This window comes from Salvia splendens, chromosome 3 (genome assembly GCF_004379255.2).
Source record: "Salvia splendens isolate huo1 chromosome 3, SspV2, whole genome shotgun sequence".
NCBI classification, from domain to species: Eukaryota; Viridiplantae; Streptophyta; class Magnoliopsida; order Lamiales; family Lamiaceae; genus Salvia; species Salvia splendens.
Genome location: NC_056034.1, coordinates 43,418,225 through 43,440,004, shown reverse-complemented (window position 1 = coordinate 43,440,004; position 21,780 = coordinate 43,418,225). Strand labels below are relative to the sequence as shown.

Here is a 21,780-nt window from a genome sequence, read left to right as displayed (position 1 = left end):
CTACGAGTTTTATAAAATAGCTCTAATCACTAATCAGAGTTAAACTAAACTACGAGTTTTATAAAATAGCTCTAATCACTATGCATTCAGACAGTGGTGGATTTAGGCCAGGTACGTGGTCAATCAACTCCACCACCAACTCATAAAGACGGAAAAATTTCATTAACTTCGGTTTTTGAAACTGTCATCGATTCCACAGTACGAAAATTCCGTTCCAAGAAGTGTGGTTCAATTTCATTTACTATTGTTTTCTATCTCTACAAATGCCGAATCATAAAAGTAAAGATAGAAAGTTTTAGTATTTGGAGGGAATTGAATTATTTAGTTGGTGTGAAAATTAGTGTTTGTTTCTTTCTGAGTCTCATGAGCTGCGTCGCCATCTCCGCTCATACCATTTTCGTGACCCTCGCACTTACCTCTCTCTCTCTCTCTCCATCGCTCTCTTATTTTCCATTAACTTTTCTAGTTTTTCCTTCTCCATTAATTCCAGCCACCCCTGCATAACCCGCTATTTACCACCGCATAAAAGAGTTACTACTTTTTTTCTTCCTTTGGAGGTTTCCGACGCTCCTCAGCCACTAATTATGCATATATTTCCTGCTCAAAAGTCCTTCCAGGTTAGCATTTTTGTGTGAATGTTTTTCGGTTTCTATTGTGGTTGAAATTGGATTAGGTAGACACGTATTTAAGCAATTGGTCACATGCGGCACTGTGATGAGTTGCGCTGGATTTGTTGAGGTGAATATGTAAGCAACGTTGCAGATGTGTAATTTATTGAGTTTGCCTAAGTTCCGTAACGATTCGGAATAAGGTATCCCCTTTTTCTCTGAATAAAGGAATTCAATTTGAATAAATAGCTGAGTTAGTGACTATTTGAAGTTGGTAAATGAGTAGCAGCCTCAGCTACTTGTGGCCCGCTTGCATTTATTGTTTTTTCTACCTAGTCTAGTCTCGAGTACGATTTGGCAGCTGGAATTACTGAAGAAGTTGTGTGATTTTGTTTTGCTTTTTCGATCTATGCGTTGGTTTTGTGTGGTTTTTAATCGGATTTGTTTGCGCTAGAGGTTGTTTCTGATGTCCTGGTAATTGCTGTGCTTTTTAATTTTTTATTTGTGGTTTCTATTTTTATTTTTTGTCTTCCTTTTATGGTGTTTTAGGAGTTCTATAGGTAGCCTGGCAGTGGCTGATGATTGATTCATAACCATGAGGTTTGATGTTTATATGCGTTCATGGACAGTACTACGGAGAATAACAAATTGTCTGAGATTGTTGACTTATTGAGATCATGGATTCCAATGAGAGGGGGGGAATCTGGAAATATATCGAGAAATTTCTGGATGCCCGATGAAAGCTGCAGGGTGTGCTACGAGTGTGATTCTGCATTTACTGTTTTCAATCGCAAGCATCACTGTCGGCTGTGTGGACGGGTTTTCTGTGGCAGGTGCACCTTAAACACTGTGCCCACACTCCCTGATGAGCCCAAGAGTGGGCAGGAAGATAGGGATAGGATTAAAGTTTGTAATTACTGCTTCAAGCAATGGAAGCAACAGGTTGCTACTGGCAGTAACGTGGTGCAGTCGAGTCCCAGGATCACTCCATCTCCATCCTCATCGAGCTTGGTGAGCAGTCAATCTAGTTGCTGCACCTGTAACAGTGGCAGTAGTGCTGGTTCTACTGAATTCTCAACAGGGCCTTTTCAACATGTTTCATGCGCTGTTAGTCGGAGTCCTCATTCTTCTGCAGGGATGGATTCAAAGTCACCAAAGCAAGACCAGGCAAGAAGCCCTGAAAAACTAGATTATATTGATTCTATGGATCCATTTGGCCACCAGTTGGGATCTTGCAGCAGGTAATTCCAGAAATTCCCCCTCCTTATTTACATGACATAATGATAACATGGAATTACTTTTTTTCCCCAAAGATTCACTTACTGCACCTCAATTATATTCCATTTTATGCTACTGCTAATTTTTTATTACCTTTTGCCTTCATTTACTTACACGAGTTCGGTTTGTCATAAGCATTAAATCGAATTGAGATGCACAAACCTCATGGTTCATTGACGTTCCTGGTGGCATGTTATAGGTGTTTGCATATATAAATGGCAATATTTTTTGAGTGAAGTATCTTAGGACTGAGTTATGAGCTTCATCCGAGTCCTTGGTGAGGATTTGTGTGCCAACTCTTGCATAATATTTTCTGGAAGAGAAGTTTTTCCCTAAGGGTGGAACTTTTTTCTTGACCATTTGCAGTTCATTATATTGAGCCTGAAGGTGTTTCTGCATAGTTGGTTGAATGTAAAGCTGCATGTTATCTGTTTTCACTTCCCAGAAATTTATAAATGATCTTAAAGTGAATTTCCAAAGCCGTTACTATAATAACTGTCATTCTATTGAGAAAGCAAAGAGTGGATGGAATCTTCAGTGCTATCCATAATTTAATCATTACATTTCCAATATCTGAAAGGATAATTATAGTGAAGTTTAAGAAAGGTGGACAAATGACAATCCAGTTACTGTTCCACCCACAAGTTATATGTTGGCCAACTTGGTCTTTGGGGTTTGGTACAGCATTCTTAAAATTAAAATGTTCACTATGTTCACTTATAATCTGGAGATGATCATATAAAATAAGGTAAATCTTTTGAAACCCATTTGGGATATAACCACACTAGTGATTTCAATATTCTTTCTTGGATGTTCCATCAAGTGGCTGCAGAAATTGGCTTCTTTGGAATACATTGGGAACCTTTTACCATATCAACCCAACAGTCCCTGTCAAGATCGGGTTGATTAATTAGATTCACAGAGGGAATTGTTGTTCTGGAATTGGTGCTTAAACTACTAGCTTTGTGGCGTGTCTTCAATTTACAATTTATTCGGTCATGACATTTGGTGCAGTTCAGTCATGTCCATAGAGTTAATTTTCTATATACAGAAAACTTTTATTTGTAAAGTGTTACAACGAGTAGAAGTGTATTGGTTGCCTACTTCATTGATTCATTTACAAGTTTTGTACTTTTATTTAGTTGGTTTATTGGAACTCATGTTTTGTTCGTTATGCTATTGGCGATCCCAGGAGTGACGATGAGGATGATGACTACCCTATTCATGAACCACACTCCGAAATAAATATAGTAAGCCCTGACATGGGCTATGGAACCAACAGCTACTGTCAGATTGATCATATCTATGGGCCTTGCGAAGCAGAATCGAATGAGGAAAGCACTCACCCAGATTATAATTTAGTTCTGGTGCCTGAGAATTTAGAGACACAAGACCATAAAACAAGGACAGAAGCAGATACACAAAATAATGATGTCCAATTTGGATTAGCTCCTCCACATGCGATGGATGATGCAGATGTTGAAGCTGTGGATTATGAGAATAATGGTCTTATCTGGCTTCCTCCAGAGCCTGAAGATGAAGAGGACGAGAGGGAAGTCTTTGTATCTGATGATGACGATGATGATCCTGGCGAGGATGCCACAGGTGAATGGGGTTACCTACGGTCAAGCAGCTTTGTAGTTGGGGAACTTCGAAATAGGGATAGATCAAACGAGGAACACCGGAGAGCAATGAAAAGAGTAGTTGATGGGCATTTCACAGCTCTTATATCCCAACTTTTGCAGGCTGAGAACTTTCCTGCTTCAGACTATGAGAGTTGGTTGGACATTATTACACATTTGTGCTGGGAAGCTGCTACTCTTCTAAAGCCAGATACAAGTCGGGGTGGAGGAATGGATCCTGGGGGATATGTAAAAGTCAAGTGCATAGCTTGTGGGAATCGCAGTGAGAGGTATTTTATTTACTTTAGTTTTCCATGTCAATTTATTTAGGAATGACATCCTTGGTCAACTTAATTAATGAAAATATATCACTTTGCTTTTTGATCCACATATAACTTTACAGTTCCCACTGATTTCTATTTTCATGTAATGTAAATGCTTGCTAGATATCCTCATGATTACCCCCTTCCTCTCATATTCGAGGTGTTGATGCCGTTAGACAGTCCGTCATATGATTTTTCTCTTAGACAACTTTCATTAGGTTGTTAATGTATCGGGCGACATGATTTTAGTGAATACTGTTTGTAATGAACATTACTTTAACACCCTTTTACTTAGTTTCTTTGTTGTGTGCTAACTGTTTTTCAAGAATTTCTGAATATACAAATTTAGTAAACTAAGAAAATATGTAACTCTTAAAATTAAGAAAATGGAAATGCTTGGATAATAGATAGTAGAAAGGAAATATCTAACTCTCTAGGTCAAGAAAATTTGGAATTGATCCTACATTCCTTATTTAATTCATGCACATTGTATCCTGTTTTGTTTCTGATGATGCTGATGAAGTTGTTACCTCTTTCCTCACAAGTTTGGTGATCAAAGGGATTGTTTGCAAGAAAAACGTGGCTCATCGGAGGATGAGTTCAAAAATTGATAAAGCACGACTTCTACTGCTTGGGGGTGCCCTGGAGTACCAGCGGGTTGCTAATCACTTATCAAGTTTTGATACTTTACTGCAGCAGGTTGTGACTATAACTAAACTCTGTAGAATTAAATATTGTCATTACATTTATACATTATAATGCCCCTGAAACTAATTTGTCTTTGTTCTGTTCATGGATAAGAAATAATCTCCTTTACTACTAGGAAACCATGCTATTAGCTTCTCTACTAGTTGTCTACCAAATTTATTAGCCTTTTTCCTTTGCCTTGTGCTGCTGCAGGAAATGGACCATTTGAAAATGGCTGTAGCCAAAATTGATGCCCACCACCCAAACATTCTTTTGGTAGAAAAATCGGTGTCTAGATATGCACAAGAGTATCTTCTTGCAAAGAACATATCCTTGGTTCTTAACATCAAAAGACCACTTTTAGAGCGCATAGCTCGCTGCAGTGGGGCACAGATAGTTCCTTCAATTGACAGTCTTTCTACCCCAAAACTTGGATATTGCGACTCATTTCGCGTAGAGAAGTTTATTGAGAATCTTGGTTCTGCTGGGCAAGGAGGAAAAAAGTTAACAAAGACACTGATGTTTTTTGAAGGTTGCCCACGCCCATTGGGATGCACTGTAAGTTACATGACTTTTAGTGTATTGCATGTAACTTTTAGTGTATTGCAAACCCATGTTATTGTAAAATCTAATATTTATAATAATATTGACGAAGATAATGGCCAAAAAGGTGTTAACATTTAGCTAGTGTATGGATATTGTGAGCATTGGAGTGCCAAATGAGCAATTCTCTCTGTTAATATCCTCGACAACTTAGCCAAATGTAGCTTTAAAAATCTAGATTGTGAGAGATGGTAGCCACAATATTTGGATTAAATTTAAAAATATAAAATTTGATTACTCCTGGTTAACGTGAATTCAAATAGTATATTACACTTACCGCCCTTAAGAAGAATAATGATTGTTTTATAATCAGAAATAGAGTTAGCTTTTTACGGAACATGTTTAAAACCTGATTCCGAATGCTGATCAATGGTTATGCACCATCTTCTATATTGTCATTTGGTGACTTACAACAATTGTTTGCTTGTCATCTCAATGTTTCCTGCAAGATTTCACACACACGCACTCACACATACACACACATCGTTGTTTGTGTTGAGGAGAGTGTGAGGAGAGAGTTTAGTCACTAATGCCTATTGTTAGTCACTCTTGTCTTTTTCCTTTTGTTTTATCTTAATATATTAGGAATTCTGGTGTTTGGAACCTTGGATTAGTATATATGTAATCTGCAAACAACTTATTGATTTATAAAATTTGAGCCACTTTTTCAGTTGAGTATTAATTTTTTTTTTTTTTCATTTTGGGAGTCAGATTCTGCTCAAGGGTGCTAGTGGGGATGAACTAAAGAGAGTCAAAGATGTAGTTCATTATGGTGTATTTGCTGCTTATCATTTAGCACTCGAGACCTCATTTCTTGCTGATGAAGGTGCTTCTCTGCCGGAACTCCCGTTGAAATCTCCAATAAAAGTGGCCCTGCCAGATAAGCCCTCTAGCGTTGATAGGTCCATCTCTATGATACCTGGCTATAATTCTCCTTCCACTGAAAAACCTCAAGCACAACAGAAGCCCACTAATGCAGTTCAATCTGGAAATGACCTGTCTCTGGATAGCAGACGGTCTCCAGTAGTTTCAATGTCTGTAGCAGAGCCTATTTTTTCCAAAGGTTCCACTGCTCAAATTCCAAACGCTGAATCTAGAATTAGAAATGTGGATAACATCGCGTCTGGTGCTGACTTATCAGGTTCTCAGTGGGAGCAGCTCTCTGATAGTCCCTATTCTATGGAAGGAAATAGGCTGGATGCTAATGGATACTTTGATGTTAAAAAAATGACTAATCTGGAGAGAAATTATACTTTAAACTCTGAACATTTATTTGAGGATGAGGCTCTAGGACAGGGATTTAATTTTTCGCCGGGTGATGCAAATAGACTTCCTTTGAACATGGACAAATCTGAGTCAGTACTCTCGGGGCAGCATGGAAAGGACCACTCTGGGGAGTTGGAAACACTGAGAGATGAATTTCCTCCCTCACCATCTGATCATCAGAGCATTTTGGTCTCTCTTTCAACAAGATGTGTGCTGAAGGGAATTGTATGTGAGCGTGCTCATCTCTTCCGAATTAAATACTATGGGAATTTTGATAAACCTTTGGGTCGGTTTCTTCGAGACCATTTGTTTGATCAGGTACACTATGTTTTATTCATGTGTCTGTGTACACTAATATTGCTGCATCTCTTTGAAGATCATCTTAGATCCTGGTCTATATATTGTCTGGCAGGGCTCACGATGTAGTTCACGTGAAATGCCTTCAGAAGCTCATGTTCATTGCTACACTCATCAACAAGGCAGCCTTACCATCTCTGTGAAAAAACTTCAAGAATCCCTTTTGCCAGGCGAGAAGGAAGGAAAGATATGGATGTGGCATCGTTGTTTACGATGTCCACGAACCAACGGTTTTCCTGCTTCTACAAAAAGAGTTGTAATGTCAGATGCTGCCTGGGGTTTATCTTTTGGAAAATTTTTGGAACTCAGCTTTTCAAACCATGCTGCTGCAAGCAGAGTTGCTAGCTGTGGCCATTCCCTTCATAGAGATTGTCTTCGGTTTTATGGGTATGATTTCTGCTGATAAGTCTCATTAGATAATTAGGTTTTTTAAAATCATTTCAATTGTAAGTCCGTATGTGCTTCTCATGTCTACTAAAGGGAGTTTTCTCTTTGAATCTGACTTCATATTTTGTTTTGTGCTGGACTGCTGGGGGTGGTGGGATTTTAGGGCAGTGCAGTTAGAATGTCGGATATCACTTGCAAAGAGTTAGACTTCTTTTATTATTACGCGAGGAACGTATACATATTCAAATGGTGCTTTCTTCTCATGAACTTAATTCGTCTTGATTGGTGCATCAACCTTATTGAATAGTTGTCTTATCTTATATGCAGGTTTGGGAGGATGGTTGCATGTTTTCGGTATGCTCCCATCAATGTCCATTCTGTTTATCTTCCGCCATCAATGCTTGAATTCAACTATTACAAGGAGGAGTGGATACAGAAAGACTTTGAGGAGGTAAGATAATATGGAGAATATACTTATTCTTTATCTGGTTTCTCTGACTTGCAGTTTCATAACTGGATTTTATGCAACTATAGGTCAGCAGCATGGCATATGTCTTTATCACTGAGGTTCAGGATGTGCTGCATCATATTTCAGACAGAGTAGAGGATGATTCTGGCGAAAAAGCCGATGAATGTAGAAAACTGATTGCCGAACTGGGGTTGATGCTTCAGAAGGAAATAAAAGAATTTGAGGTTATTCTTGTGCACATGCCTTTTAATTATGCATTAAGTTTGGTTAATATTTAATTCCCTAGGTTTGATTCTTAAATTCATATCAGTTAACTAACTGGTACACTGGTAGTGTCTTTGCATCCAGAAGAAACATTGTGACATCTGTCATGCTAAAAATTAGATTAACTTTCGTTTTGTATTCCTGAACAATGAACTTTTGTATAGGAATCATTGTGGTATGTGCTAAAAAAGGAAGTCAAACATGGTCAGCCAGATATGGACATTCTTGAGATCAACAGAATAAAACGACAGCTTGTTTTTCATGCTTATGTCTGGGATCAGCGGTTGATGCAACTTTCAAAATATAAAGTTGGTACACTGAAGGAGAAGCCTGCCAATCTCAGGGAGAAGCGGTCAGAGGTGGATACGGTTTCAAGGTTCAGTAGAGGGTTCACCAGCTTGGATTCTTCTTTTGCTAATATTATGCCTTATTTAATGCCTAATGAGGGAGAAGAGAGCAGGATCACCCATCCAGATGAGATTCATAAAGGAATGGATATAGATCAGCCCTCTAGAAATAAAGAGGATCCCAACCTTTATCGGTCTTCTGACAGAAATTTGAGTAACCAGTCAGACATCCCAGAATGTAATAAAACTGTGCGAAGGGCTCGATCAGAGGGGCAGTTCCCAGTGATGGAAAATACATTGGATAATCTCGATACTGCATGGGCAGGGAATCAGCAGTCAGAGCGTGTATATTCTGAAGAAAAAAAGACCAATACTCCTAACACATTCCTACAAGACTCTTCTGGTGCATTTTCAACCACTAATCCTTTACGTTTTGGATTGCCTGCAAAGGGACCTAATGATATTGAAAATCCAAAGAGTTGGCTGGGTATACCTTTTTTGGCTCTGTATCGGTCACTCTTCAACAAAAATACTCCAACTACTTTGCAGAGGCTTGGCAAGATTGCTGAGTATAATCCAGCGTATATCTCCTCATTTAGAGAACTGGTACATCTTGGTGGTGCTCGACTGCTGCTACCTACAGCTGATAGTGACATCGTTGTCCCAATTTATGATGACGAGCCTACTAGCGTCATTTCATATACTCTGGTGTCACCAGAGTATCATAACTTTATGTCTGCAGAACCAGATAAACAGAAGAGCTATTTGCAGTCCTCGTCCTCATTTTCATTACTAGATCCGATGAATATATTTTCATTTAGTTCATTTGATGAGTCGAGTTCAGAAGCCATGAAAAGTCCTGGCTCTGCGGATGAAAGCATCTTATCCTCGGGTTCTCGGAGTTTTACTGGTTTGGACTCTCTTCTTTACCCAAGTACTATGCATTCAAGAATATCCTTCACTGATGACGGTCCTCCAGGAAAGGTGAAGTATACTGTAACTTGTTATTTTGCTAAGCAGTTTGAGGCCTTGAGGAAAGAGTGCTGTTCAAGTGAGATGGATTTCATCCGCTCTCTTAGTCGCTGTAAGAAGTGGGGTGCACAGGGTGGTAAAAGCAATGTCTTTTTCGCTAAAACTTTGGATGACAGATTTATAATCAAACAAGTGACTAAGACGGAGCTTGAGTCATTTATAAAGTTTGCACCATCTTATTTCAAGTACTTGTCGGAGTCGATAAGTATTGGATGCCTGACATGCCTAGCTAAGATCTTAGGCATTTACCAGGTATAAATTCTTAAACATGCAGAATGAGACCTTACATATCGTCATATTGTTTGAGTGAAGAACTCCATCGTCTTTACATTTATGCTTCCTGTAGTAATTCTGTTACAAACTTGGATTAGCTAATCCTTTGTTGGATGTTGGCATGAAGGTCACCTCGAAGCATTTGAAAGGAGGAAAAGAGACAAGAATGGATGTTTTGGTGATGGAGAATCTTCTATACAGACGCAATATCACACGACTGTATGACCTCAAAGGTTCTGCTCGATCAAGATATAATCCAGATTCAAGTGGAAGCAATAAAGTTTTGCTCGATCAGAATCTGATAGAGGCTATGCCAACCTCTCCTATTTTCTTGGGAACAAAGGCAAAACGTCTGCTAGAGAGAGCTGTGTGGAACGATACTGCATTTCTTGCTGTAAGATTCATATGACCTTTTCATTTTAGCCCCACACTTTATATGTATGTCATTGTCTTCTTACATCCTATGGTATGTACAGTCGATAGACGTGATGGACTACTCGCTTCTTGTTGGCGTTGACGAGGAAAAGCATGAGCTGGTGGTTGGGATAATCGATTTCATGAGGCAATACACATGGGACAAGCATCTGGAGACATGGGTGAAGGCATCAGGCATTCTTGGAGGACCCAAAAATGCTTCTCCCACAATAATTTCTCCAATTCAATACAAGAAAAGGTTTAGAAAGGCCATGTCTGCTTATTTTCTAATGGTTCCAGATCAGTGGCTGTCCTCCAACAATCCTCCCGAGCAGTTCTCAGCGCGAAGAAAGCTCGCAAGATAAGGTCACCATACAGTAACACACTTGGTTTTGAGCTTCAATTCCTTACTGTCTGTAGCTGCCTCATCTGTGCCTGTTTGTAGATCTGGATGCAGAAAAAAGGCTCTTTTCCCATCACATTCTTTTTCTTATTTGGATGTATATAGTTTTCAGAATCTCAGTGTAAGGAGCCAAGTGTAAAATGTAGTGTCTCAACTCAACACAACAATAGTCTTTTATCCCTTTCTTAATAAGATGATTGCTTTCTGCCTTTTCATTTCCTACATCTATACTTTTCCCTTTTCCAAACATCTGTGAGATTCCTATTTGTTTTAGATTATAAAGATGTATTAATCCATCTGTACATTCAGAACTGAGAATACTTGAAATGGAGTGATTCTGAGAATGAGTGTTTAGTTACGCATTCTGATAACGTGTAATCCCCATTTTCAGAAGAGTACAACTCCTTTTTGGTCCAAAACATATGGTCAAATTACGAATTTTGTCCATAACATTCATTTTCAGGTTTTCGGGTCCATAACATACGAAAATTGCTCTCGGTTAGGTCATTTTTGGACGGCTCCGTTAAAATACGCAAGTCAACCGTTACTTAGAAAAAGTTTGACTAAATTAAACAAAAAACTAGATTATTAGTGACTAAATAATTTGCTAATTATTTTCTTAAAAACACCAATTATCTTTTTTTCTTAAAAAACACTAACATTTATTAATTGTATTAAAAAAATAAAAAACACTAACATTTTGTTCTTGTATTACTCTTACTCTCTTTCTTCCCCACACAATCAGCGAACCCTAATTCTTCGTCTGGTTTCCCCCATCCCTGCAACACACCGACAAACCGTTTGAAATGCATCGGTCGACTTCCAGCTGCAATTCCGACGACAACGGCGGTTGGCGCGACCTTCGATTTAGGACCCTGCGCTGCTTTTGTAAGGAGGCAGCGGCACTCCGAATCGTCAGTAGCGACATTAATCAAGGCGAAGCCTCTTCTTCGTCAACCTCAGTTGTTGCTTCTGATTTAGGGTTGGTTTTAGCAGAAATTAATGAAAACATTGAGGTTGTAGAGTTGATGTTTGACGAAATTAAAGGAGAAATGAAGGCAAAATTAGAGAAATTAGTGTATGATGTTGTATATGCTCTATGTTTTGTAGTTATTGTTGGGTTATTTTGTATGGTGAATTAATTTGATGAAAATCCTAGTTTTGTCTGAATTTTGTATTTTGAGTTCGATGCATTTGCGAGCTAGCTTGCTTGCTTCTTCTTCTTTGGCATTCGAACATGTTCTTGTTCAAAATTGGGTTTGGAATTTGAGGCATAATATGCAAAAAATATACATGTGAAAGCCATCCTTCATATTCTTAAAGTACTTCAAACTGGTCCTAAACAAACGTTACGTTACTTGCAGCTGGTTGCATCTTCACGTACCATTTTGTCTGAATTTTGTATTTTGAGTTCGATGCATTTTTGAGCTAGCTTGCTTCTTCTTCTTTGGCATTTGAACCTGTTCTTGTTCGAAATTGGGTTTGGAATTTGGGGCATAAATATGCAAAAAATATACATGCGAAAGCCATCCTTCATATTCATAAAGTACTTCAAACTGGTCCTAAACAAACGTTACGTTACTTGCAGCTGGTTGCATCTTCACATACCAAAACAAAACAACACTCAAATCCAAAAACCAACAATCCAGCAACAGGCAAGAAAACCAGCAAGTATTCATTGTATATGTTACATGACAAAAAACCGATCACACTAAATCAATCTGTTTTCTTCATCAATCTGTTTTCTTCCCTCCTTTCTTCTTCCGAGTGAGTGAGGATGAACCACGTTTCTTGTTGAGAGGGTTAGAGGACGAGGCACCGCCTTCGGGAAGCATGTTCGCGATCGTACTTTGACAACGTGCCCTATTGTGTCCCGGCTGGCGGCACAAACTGCACTTTGGTTGTTCCTCGGCACGATTCCGCTTCTTTCTCACAGTTGGCTCTACAAAACAATAATCAATGAATCAAACTAATTTTGTGAACAGATTATAGCACAACAAATAAAAAACTCAGAATTCAAGAAGAGTCAATGTTAGTGAAATACCATTAGGCGCATCGGCAGCATCAGTGGCTTGGGGACATCTCCTCTTGTTGTGTCCTTTTTCACCATAAAGACGGCAACTGTAATCTGCCATCAGGCCTTTATTAGACATTTTCTTCCCTCCATCATCCTCCTCTCGGAATTCAACAAGGCGACGGGCTAATCGTGTTGTCTTTGCTTTGGCTTTGCGTATCTCGGCCTGCTCTTGAACCGACTTCATCCTTGATCCCTTAGGCCGTCCTGGTAGTCTTCTAAGGTCCAGTGGAACAATATCTGGGTTTGGAGTCTTCGGCCACATATCCGGTCCATGTAGCGGGTAGATCACACCTGCATAGACCTGTCGGAACGTCTCCGTTGAGTAGCAAGTAGGTATGAAAGACTCTATTAGTCCAACACATAAGTAAACAATAAGTAGTGGATCCTTGTAGTGAATGTTTGCAAAGGTGTCAACCATAAGTAAACCATTGTAGTGGATCCTTGTAGTGAATGTATCATTTGTAAGCAACGGTGTCAACCATAAGTAAATAATAAAAACATAAAGTGGTCCAACATTTATACACAACAAACCCTATTAGTCCAACACATATCAAGACAAAAAAATGCATCCCTGTCGTCTGGTTTCCCTACAACCAGACCATCCACTTGTTTTCCCCATCACCAATTCAATCTATATTCGGTGGGGCCACACTTACATACATATTCTATGGGACCACAATTCAATCTATTCCAATTATTGCAAACCCTAGTTTTTTACATGCAACGAATAACTCATATGCTCAGTTCGAAACTAACCTTCTCGAAGTGGATTTCGAGGGCGTGGAACTGGAATTTCAAATGGTGGCTTATCTCTGAGGATTTCAACTGGCGAACTCAAATTGGATTTCGAAGAAGAAGCAGCAGCCTTCTCCCTCGGAGGAAGTGGCGGCTTAAGAGAAACCGAGCGGTCGAGTCTCATCTTCGTCCTCCTCTCTACTTTGGGAAAATCGGCGTCAGTCGGAGGTCGTCGGTCAGCCTTCGAAGAATTAGGGTTTGACATGTCGTTACCGGAATGTAGCTCCACTTCGACTTCCGCGACGGGGCTAAGGTTCGACGAGGTCAACCTACCTTCGGGACTAGGGTTAGCTACACACGAACCATGACCCTTCTCGCCTTCATTCTCAGGTTCAGGTGGGTTTCGCGACAGCGATTCCCAACTCATGGCTGGAACAATGGTATATCGCCTCGAATCGCCGGAAGATCGCCTAAGAGTCGGAATGTATCGCCCTGAAAGTGAGAACGATGCTTTGCCTTCTTCTTTTGAAAATGAGAGTTGAAGGCAGATAATTGGTTTTTAAGAAAAAAAGATAATTGGTGTTTTTTAAGAAAATAATTAGCAAATTATTTAGTCACTAATAATCTAGTTTTTTGTTTAATTTAGTCAAACTTTTGCTAAGTAACGGTTGACTTGCGTATTTTAACGGAGCCGTCCAAAAAGGATCGAACCGAGAGCGATTTTCGTATGTTATGGACCCGAAAACCTGAAAATGAATGTTATGGACAAAATTCGTAATTTGACCATATGTTTTGGACCAAAAAGGAGTTGTACTCTTCTCAGAATAAAAATAGAATGGATTTTTCACACCAACCCATTTCCAGAATTTTGCCTATAGAAAAGTGAAAAGTAGGCTCTTAATCTCATTATATACTCCCCTATCCTAAAAATAGATATTTTGGGAGCGACTTATAAGTTTACACTGGTTAAATTTTTTTCAAAAGTGAAAGTAAATTAATTTTGATGGACGGACTAAAATAAGAAAAGATCGATTATTTTTTAGGAATGAAGTACTTGATAGACTAGCGTGTAAGGTATTGAAATTTGATGGAAAATTATTTTGTATTGTGATTAGCAATGGAAAAGGACAATCGTGGCATAGGGATGTATTCATTTCCTTTTCTCATATTTTCTCCTTTTTCCTTCTTGATCTCAACCGTTTATTTTCTCCATCCAATGGCCGAAAATTGGGGAATTAAATTTTACTTTTTAATAATATTTAATACGCAGGAGGGTATAATAGAGAATCAATTAGTAGGTGGTTATGGAAATATCCATGATTTACGCCATTCATGATCTTGCCTTTTATTTTTTCACACGCAGTTAGACGCATTTTTGCCTGCTTCCATCTTTGCAAATTTAATAAAATTTGTGCGACGTTGCAATTGTTGACTCTCGTTTGCCGGATTCTAGGGCGTTCCACATCAAATAACGGCGTTGCTGCAATCGTTTTCCCGTCAAATATGGAAGAAGGTAATTCAATTGTTTTGTTCTCCATGTGCGTGTAGATGTATAGGTATAGGAGGTATGAATAATAATTCAGAACCGTAAATCTGACTGTGCTGCTTATTGGGCACGTATTGAGTGTGTGTTGATATATTGGGAAATATATTTGGGCCGGTTTCAGTTGTCTTCCGTTACGGTTCTTGGCATGGTTTAGCTCTCGGCTTCTCCGTTTTAAACGATACAAGTAATGAACAATTTGATGAAGTCTAATGAAAAATTTTCTCTATATAATTCACAATAAGTGTGCTGCGCTGTATAGGGTATAAATATCGGGTTATAGTATTGATGTTTATCACACGTGTGTTGTGTCCCGTTAGGGTTTAATAATCCTAGGGGCTAGGGTATATTACCAACTCGTTAATAAAAACATATAAGAGTAGCTTGAGGTCGACACTGCATTAATCTCGTAAGATTCCACTGTACATATTGCACTTTCTAAAGTTTGTTTAAATAATGCACCCAATGAGTATTTGTAATGCATTGGAATTGCTGTATAATGCATAATAAATCAACTAAATATGGCTTCAAAAATATAGGGTTTAGGTTAAACGAATATTTGAAGGACCGCGAGTATGCCTTATTCCTTTAGGTCTTAAATATAGGTTAGTAGTTTTGATGTTGTGCACACGTTTCATGTTTCACGTAGGGGTTAATAAGCCTAGGGGGTAGGCTATAGTACGTGCACATAAAAAACAACGTTCAAGAATAATGAGCGTTTGACGTATGCATAAATCACGTAATTGTCGAATGTAAATATCGTACCAATTACATTATGTAAAATCGTCCATTAATTGTCAGCATACTACATTGCAAAGTTTTACTTTTATGGTGACCCCTTTTCCCCCTATTCTGTACAGTGGTTGTTGTACCTGAATGTTCTCCCGAGTTGAAGCCTGTGGTTGGTCAGAAATTCCAATCCTTGGACTTTGCTTTCGCTTGCTACGAGGTATATGCTCGAGCTGTTGGATTTGAAACGCGCAAACAAGCTATGAGGAAGGTTGACGATGTCACGACGTGGTATCGTGTTGTATGCAATAGGGAAGGAAGGAAGAAGGGTGATGAGGACGACCAGTTGAATGCCCGTTCTGGTTTCACTATAAAGCGTAGGAAGTTATCTAAGCGGTGTGGTTGCATGGCTAGCATATCGTTTAGGTTTTTCTCGAAAGATTGCTTGTCAGGTTACATAATTGAGGAGTTCAGTGAGAGTCATAACCATCACATGGTTGAAACGGAACATCAGCATTTCATGATGAGTAATCGCAAGTTGGATGATGTACATCATAAATTCATCCTCGATTGTTCCAAGGCTAATATAGGACCCACGCTCACATTTAAGGTGTTGAAGGAAATTCTTGGTGGGTTTGACCTAGTTGGTTGCACTGTTGGGGATATCAGGAATGCCTCACGGGACATCAAAGCATACGCACAGGGATTTGATGTGCAAATGGTGTTGGATGATATGGCTAAGAAGAAGGAGTTGTCTGAGGCGTTCACCTATCACTACGAAGTTAACGAATCCGACCAGTTGGTTGCCCTCTTTTGGTGCGACGGTTTGATGAAGCAAAATTACCACATGTTTGGTGATATTGTCAGCTTCGACTCCACGTACAACACAAACAGGTTGAAACTAACTACTGTGTTGTTTACCTTGTAGTTTAGTGATATGTTCTCTATCGTGTGCATTATTACTTTACCTCAATGCATTATGCACCACCACAGTTTGCATTATTCAAGTCAACAATTGCATTATGATCTGTTTACATTCTCTGATGCCATGTTTACACGATTTATTCAGGTACTGTATGATCTTCACCCCTTTCACTGGAAAGGATAATCATGGTAGTCCTGTGACATTTGCGGCCGGATTGGTGTGCAGCGAGAAAACCGGGGCTTTTGCTTGGTTGTTCAGACATTTTGTAGATTGTATGGGTGTAGCACCCAGGATGATTGTGACCGATCAAGATTTGGGTATGAGGTCAGCGATTGAAGAGGTCCTAGTTGGCACACATCACCGTTGGTGTATGTGGCATATAATGCATAAGCTAGCTGTCAAGGTTCCAAACAGATTGTTGCGGGACGACGAGTTCAAAAAGGAATTTAACGCTTGTGTTTGGTCGGACCTACTTGAGCCGGGCGAATTCGAGGAGGAGTGGAATAGATTGATCGAACATCATCACCTTGAGGACATCGACTGGTTCAACACATTGTATGCGTATAGGAAGTACTGGATCCCGGCGTATTTCAGGGATTTTCCTATGGGATCAATGATTAGGACTACGTCCATATCTGAATCAGAGAACAGTTTTTACAAAAATTTTCTGAAGCCCCGAGCTAACATAGCCGAATTCTACTTGAATTTCAACCATGCCATAGAATTCCAGCGGAACACTAGAACAGCTTTGGACTACCACGATGCCACTGCCATACCTATACTAGCAACTACTCTGCCCTTCGAGAAACATGCTTCTACGTTGTTTACCGATAGTATGTTCAAGAAAATACAACAGGAAATTGTGGAGGGTAATGACAGATGTCGTGTGCTGGGTTTTATGTCCGGAGAAACGGTTGACACATACAAGCTTGGTGATAGCAAGCGTAATGCATACGTTGTTCGTCATGACAAGACTGATGATACTTACTCGTGCGAATGCAAAATGTTTGGTCGCCATGGTTATTTGTGCAGTCATATATTTTTCTTGTTTCGGAACAATGAGGTGAAAAAAATCCCGGATAACTACTGTGACAACCGATGGATGAAGACTCCCTTAGCCAAGGCTGTACATGGCGAGTTGCAGGATCCCGTGCATACCCAGTCCTCCTCTGACGATAGGCAAACTGTGTCTAAGCAGGCGATTTCGATGTTTTATGGTTTTCTTAGACGGTTTGAGACCGACATCGATGTATTACGTGCATTTGTAGGTGGCGTCGAAGAACTTGGTACCTCTCTTGAAAATGGTACTCCGGCAACCTCAGCTGTTGAGAAGAGGCGTATGGTTGAAGAGTTTTATGGAATGGTAAGGCCTGAATCTGTTGCGGTTCATCCCCCGGATGTCGTGAAGACGAAGGGTCACGCCAGCAGCTCTGCAAGTCGTCTGATTTCAATGAGAGAGAAGGCAATAAAGGATGCGACAAGGCCTCTTAGACGGTGCAAGGCGTGCGATGAGATGGGTCATCACGACTCCAGGAATTGTCCACTGCTTAAAGAGATGACGATGGAGAAAGATGCACGCAAGGGTAAAAGAACAGCTTGAGTTATGTTATTTAAACAGCGCATCACAGCTGTTGTTTGGTCTCTATTAGTATTGTTGTTCAAATTTGTTGACGTACTGTTATATGTGAAACAGTTGGTTGCTGCAGTAGTAGAATTTGTTGGTTAATTATTGGATTATATATAAGTCAGAGTACTGTATATATGTGTGTTGTTAACTCAATGACGCCATGGATACTTGTTTTCCCTAATGCCTGCAAAATAATGAGCATGCGTTGATACTTAATGCACGATTTTAGTTAAATAATGCACATAAAATGTGTCTAAACACGTGCATTATTTGTCTTATGCCGTGCATTATATACTGTATTGTTTTGCATATCGTGGAATACATTAAGGATCCTTTAAGTAAATGCACAACATCAAAACAGTAAGCCACACAGAATTTGTTGATGCATACCGCACTCTTGTAATTAACAAATGTGCCTTTTCTACTCTCCGTACCTATATCCCCCTTTCCAAAAACACTGCATCCAATAACATACGTAATGCCAATTTTTTTTTGGCGTATATGGACGGTGATGCTTGACTAATATATTATACCAATTTCAAAAGCAGCGCCACAAAACTAAACGAGTTGTAGATGCTTCACGTTAAGAAAGTCGTGAATCAAATAACATATTTTACACCCCCTAGCGTATGGTACTGTAGAATGTATTTGGGCATTGTTAGATGTACAAGATGCACAATTTTTCGTGTTTTTTACATTATGTGAAATGTAATATGCATTATTACTAAATAATGCAATCATCTTTAACAATAATGCAGAAATAAATAAAAGTAATGCACGTATTATAAGCTTGAATAATTACTTGTAATCCATTCATACTACATATTCCCAAAACCATTGTCAACTATTAACACGCATCTTAATGGTGCAAAAAACTTTAGTATCAAATTCACAAAACAACCACCAAGTCAATGATTTCATTAACCCCCATCGACCTATATGCAAAACCATCACTCGCTACAGCCCATAATTTTCCACCCACTTCTCGAAGTTGAACTTTGCAGGTCTCTCCTTCCAATACTTTGTCGCTTTATTTTGGTTTGCAGAACCTCGGGTGTTGTGCACACAGGTAAGGAGCGTCCGTGCAATCTTGATTCTACACATCTCTAAGCCTTTTGTTCCTTTTGCACTCAGCCCGCAATCCCAATCCTTTTCTTTCTCCCCAAAGTACGTTTCCATGTGGCGCATTACGTACACACCGTTCTCCATTGTGACCACGTTGTTCCTCCACGGCATTGAGACCACATTAGTAGTGCAGCTTCGTACGAGATCAGCCATTTTTGTTTCTTTGCATTTGTCCAGTGCAGCACCCACGAACTTCCTCTGCAACAAATAGACATTGTCTTTTACACTATGCTTATTGAAGTTTGTTGTGCTAATACACATCAAAACCGATTAAGAACATTACGTACCAGCAGAGAGGGTGTGTGTCCATATTTGTCGCTGAACGTTGCATGAGATTCAGCAAGGCTGTGGTCTATTATATTCATCTTTCCATCCGTGACATCAAAACAGACCACGTACTGATGTCGTTCACCCCAGATCGGGAAGAATAACTACGTAATGAAGAACAAATTAAAATATCTTCTATTCTTTACTATACAACTGAATATCAGCCATAAAATTTTGAAATAAAACTCACCATGTCGATCTTATCCAACTTGTTGTATCCTGCTCCAAGTGCGTCCTCGAAAAAAATAGTCCAGAAGGAAGCAAATTGCCTCTCCTCATCCCATCCTGTGGGTGTGTCTACCGTTGACTGTGTCTGCATTTTTTTTTGGAAACACAGTTGCTTACTTTGCAGTTGTACGTATATTGAGTAAACGTTTTACACAAATGATAAACTCACGCATGGCCTTGTGGAGAAAAATATTCTTGCAACCGTATCTGGCGCCTTCAGTTTCTCCATGTTATTCAAGTAAGAGCTCCACGTGTCTACAATGCCGGGACTTACTGATTTGAACGGTGCTAACGAAAGGAACTCACTCTGCTCGGTCTGCTTGAAATGGTCATCGTACACAATAGCTTCCCTGCATGGCAATAAAACAATGAAACACAATCACTCTCTTATATAACAAAGGTTGTTTTCCCAAGATACATATCGTCTAACATAATGCTAAATATACTCCGAATAATGCAACCAACTGACCATGTAATGCGTGGCTCACATCAAATAATGCATTCATATGTTACAGAAATAATATAGTTTAACAGAATACCCCTTTTTACAACATGATACAGAACAAATAAACAAACCTGTTATACGCATGCGTCTCCGCTGTGCAAAGGACCCAGTAGTAAAGTTCTTTGTCATTGAGGTTGGCCTTTGCTGTTAGTTTAACAGCCCGCTCGTTGAACGGTGACCGCAAGGCCAGACTGGCTTTCTTCACTCGGGCTGTGTCCACCTTGCCAGCCTCCTTCAAAAAAAACCTTTGTATCTCAAATATTATTCAATACACATAAAATGAATCACTTTTATTCCCATACCACTGTTCCAGTCTCATCAGGTATGACCTGGTTCTCCTTGGCTTTCCCACGCACAGCAGCATTAAGTACAGACACCTCTTCACCGATCGCACCCGTCCTATTCCCACCGATGACTATCCCCATCTGCCTAGGCTGGGTAGGTGGCTGATTGTGCCAATCCAATTTATGAATGCGACATCAATATATTATTACAGGTTATGAACAAATCAAGACAATGAAGTTAAATGTCGTTGTTAAATAATGCATACTTTACAGTAATGAAACATAAACATTGAGTAATTCACGGGATTCATAGATTGTGCACACCTTAGCTCTCTCCTCTGCCAAGCCTACATTGCGTTTTGCCTTCACAGATCTTGGTATTCCCACCTTTCCACTTCCACCTTTCCTGTTCACAGTTGGCACACGAACCGTCTCTCCTATTGCAACAATCTCCTACAGAATACAGCCAACAATTACATCAACTCCGACACGTTAAAAACCTGCAGCTTAGAAAAGGTACAGCTACTAACGGAGACTATAGTCTCGCTACGCAATCCCCCGATACATTCCATGTCAGTCTCTGCAGCTGCTGTGTTGCCTTCTGTTCGGACTGGAAGTCCGGCGGGTTCACCTACTGGATCAGGCATGGATGAGCATCCCTGCTTCTTTTCAATTCCCGGCTCATCCACAGTCTGTTCAAAACTGGCTGTAGCACCAGGTTGGGGAGCGTCAGCTCCTTCACCGCTCATGCCTTCAACTTGTGTTGGTTGTGTTGCAAAAGGGTCAGGGCATTCAAATCCATCTAAAACAAACGATGGCCTTGTACATTTTGTAGTTATAGTCTTCTTCTTGTCGTAAGCAGCCATCATCTTTTCCAGCTCATCTATCCACTCCTGACTGTACTCTTCCTCATCAACCCTTGCCTGGGTCAGCCTAGCTGTGATGTCGTCATCTCCAACCTCCTCTTGCTCTGGAATGCCCAATATTTTTCTGCCAATTTGGCTTCCCACGCGTAAACAATCATCATCAAGGAGTTCCACGGGTATACTCATGAAATCATCGACCCACGCCGAGACTGCATGGGCCAACAAAGAACTCGAAGCGACAAACTTGTCTCGAAACATCTTTGCTCTGTGCTTGCTCCTTGAGGAGCCATCGCCTTGAGCCACCATTGCTCGCACACATAACTCCTCGGCTGCCACCAAACTTTCCTTATCTATACGGGGTTCTAACCTCCCTGTCCCGAATTGGTCTCGCTCAATGTCCTCCCGTTGCTTAAGTGTCTCGCACGTCCATCCTTTGATTGTTGGCCACGCACGGATGACGCGCCGCCGGATGTGTA

The 21,780-nt window shown here is 39.9% G+C and overlaps 1 protein-coding gene and 1 pseudogene across 1 annotated transcript; both read left to right on the top strand.

Annotated features, from left to right (window-relative positions):
* Positions 1-231: 231 nt before the first annotated feature.
* Positions 232-10,555, top strand: LOC121796229 (annotated as a pseudogene).
* Positions 10,556-14,604: 4,049 nt separating this feature from the next.
* LOC121797068 (protein FAR1-RELATED SEQUENCE 5-like) lies at positions 14,605-17,942 on the top strand. The gene is made up of 3 exons (XM_042195805.1): positions 14,605-14,658; positions 15,549-16,311; positions 16,487-17,942. The coding sequence occupies exons 1-3, from the start codon at positions 14,649-14,651 to the stop codon at positions 17,940-17,942; spliced, it is 2,229 nt and encodes a 742-aa protein (XP_042051739.1). The 5' UTR covers positions 14,605-14,648.
* The last annotated feature ends 3,838 nt before the right edge of the window (positions 17,943-21,780 follow it).

Excerpts from the sequence above, each read along its gene's own strand:
- LOC121797068 (XM_042195805.1), top strand. Across the intron at positions 16,312-16,486 it reads TCCACGTACAACACAAACAG|GTACTGTATGATCTTCACCC; the intron begins GTTGAAACTAAC and ends CGATTTATTCAG.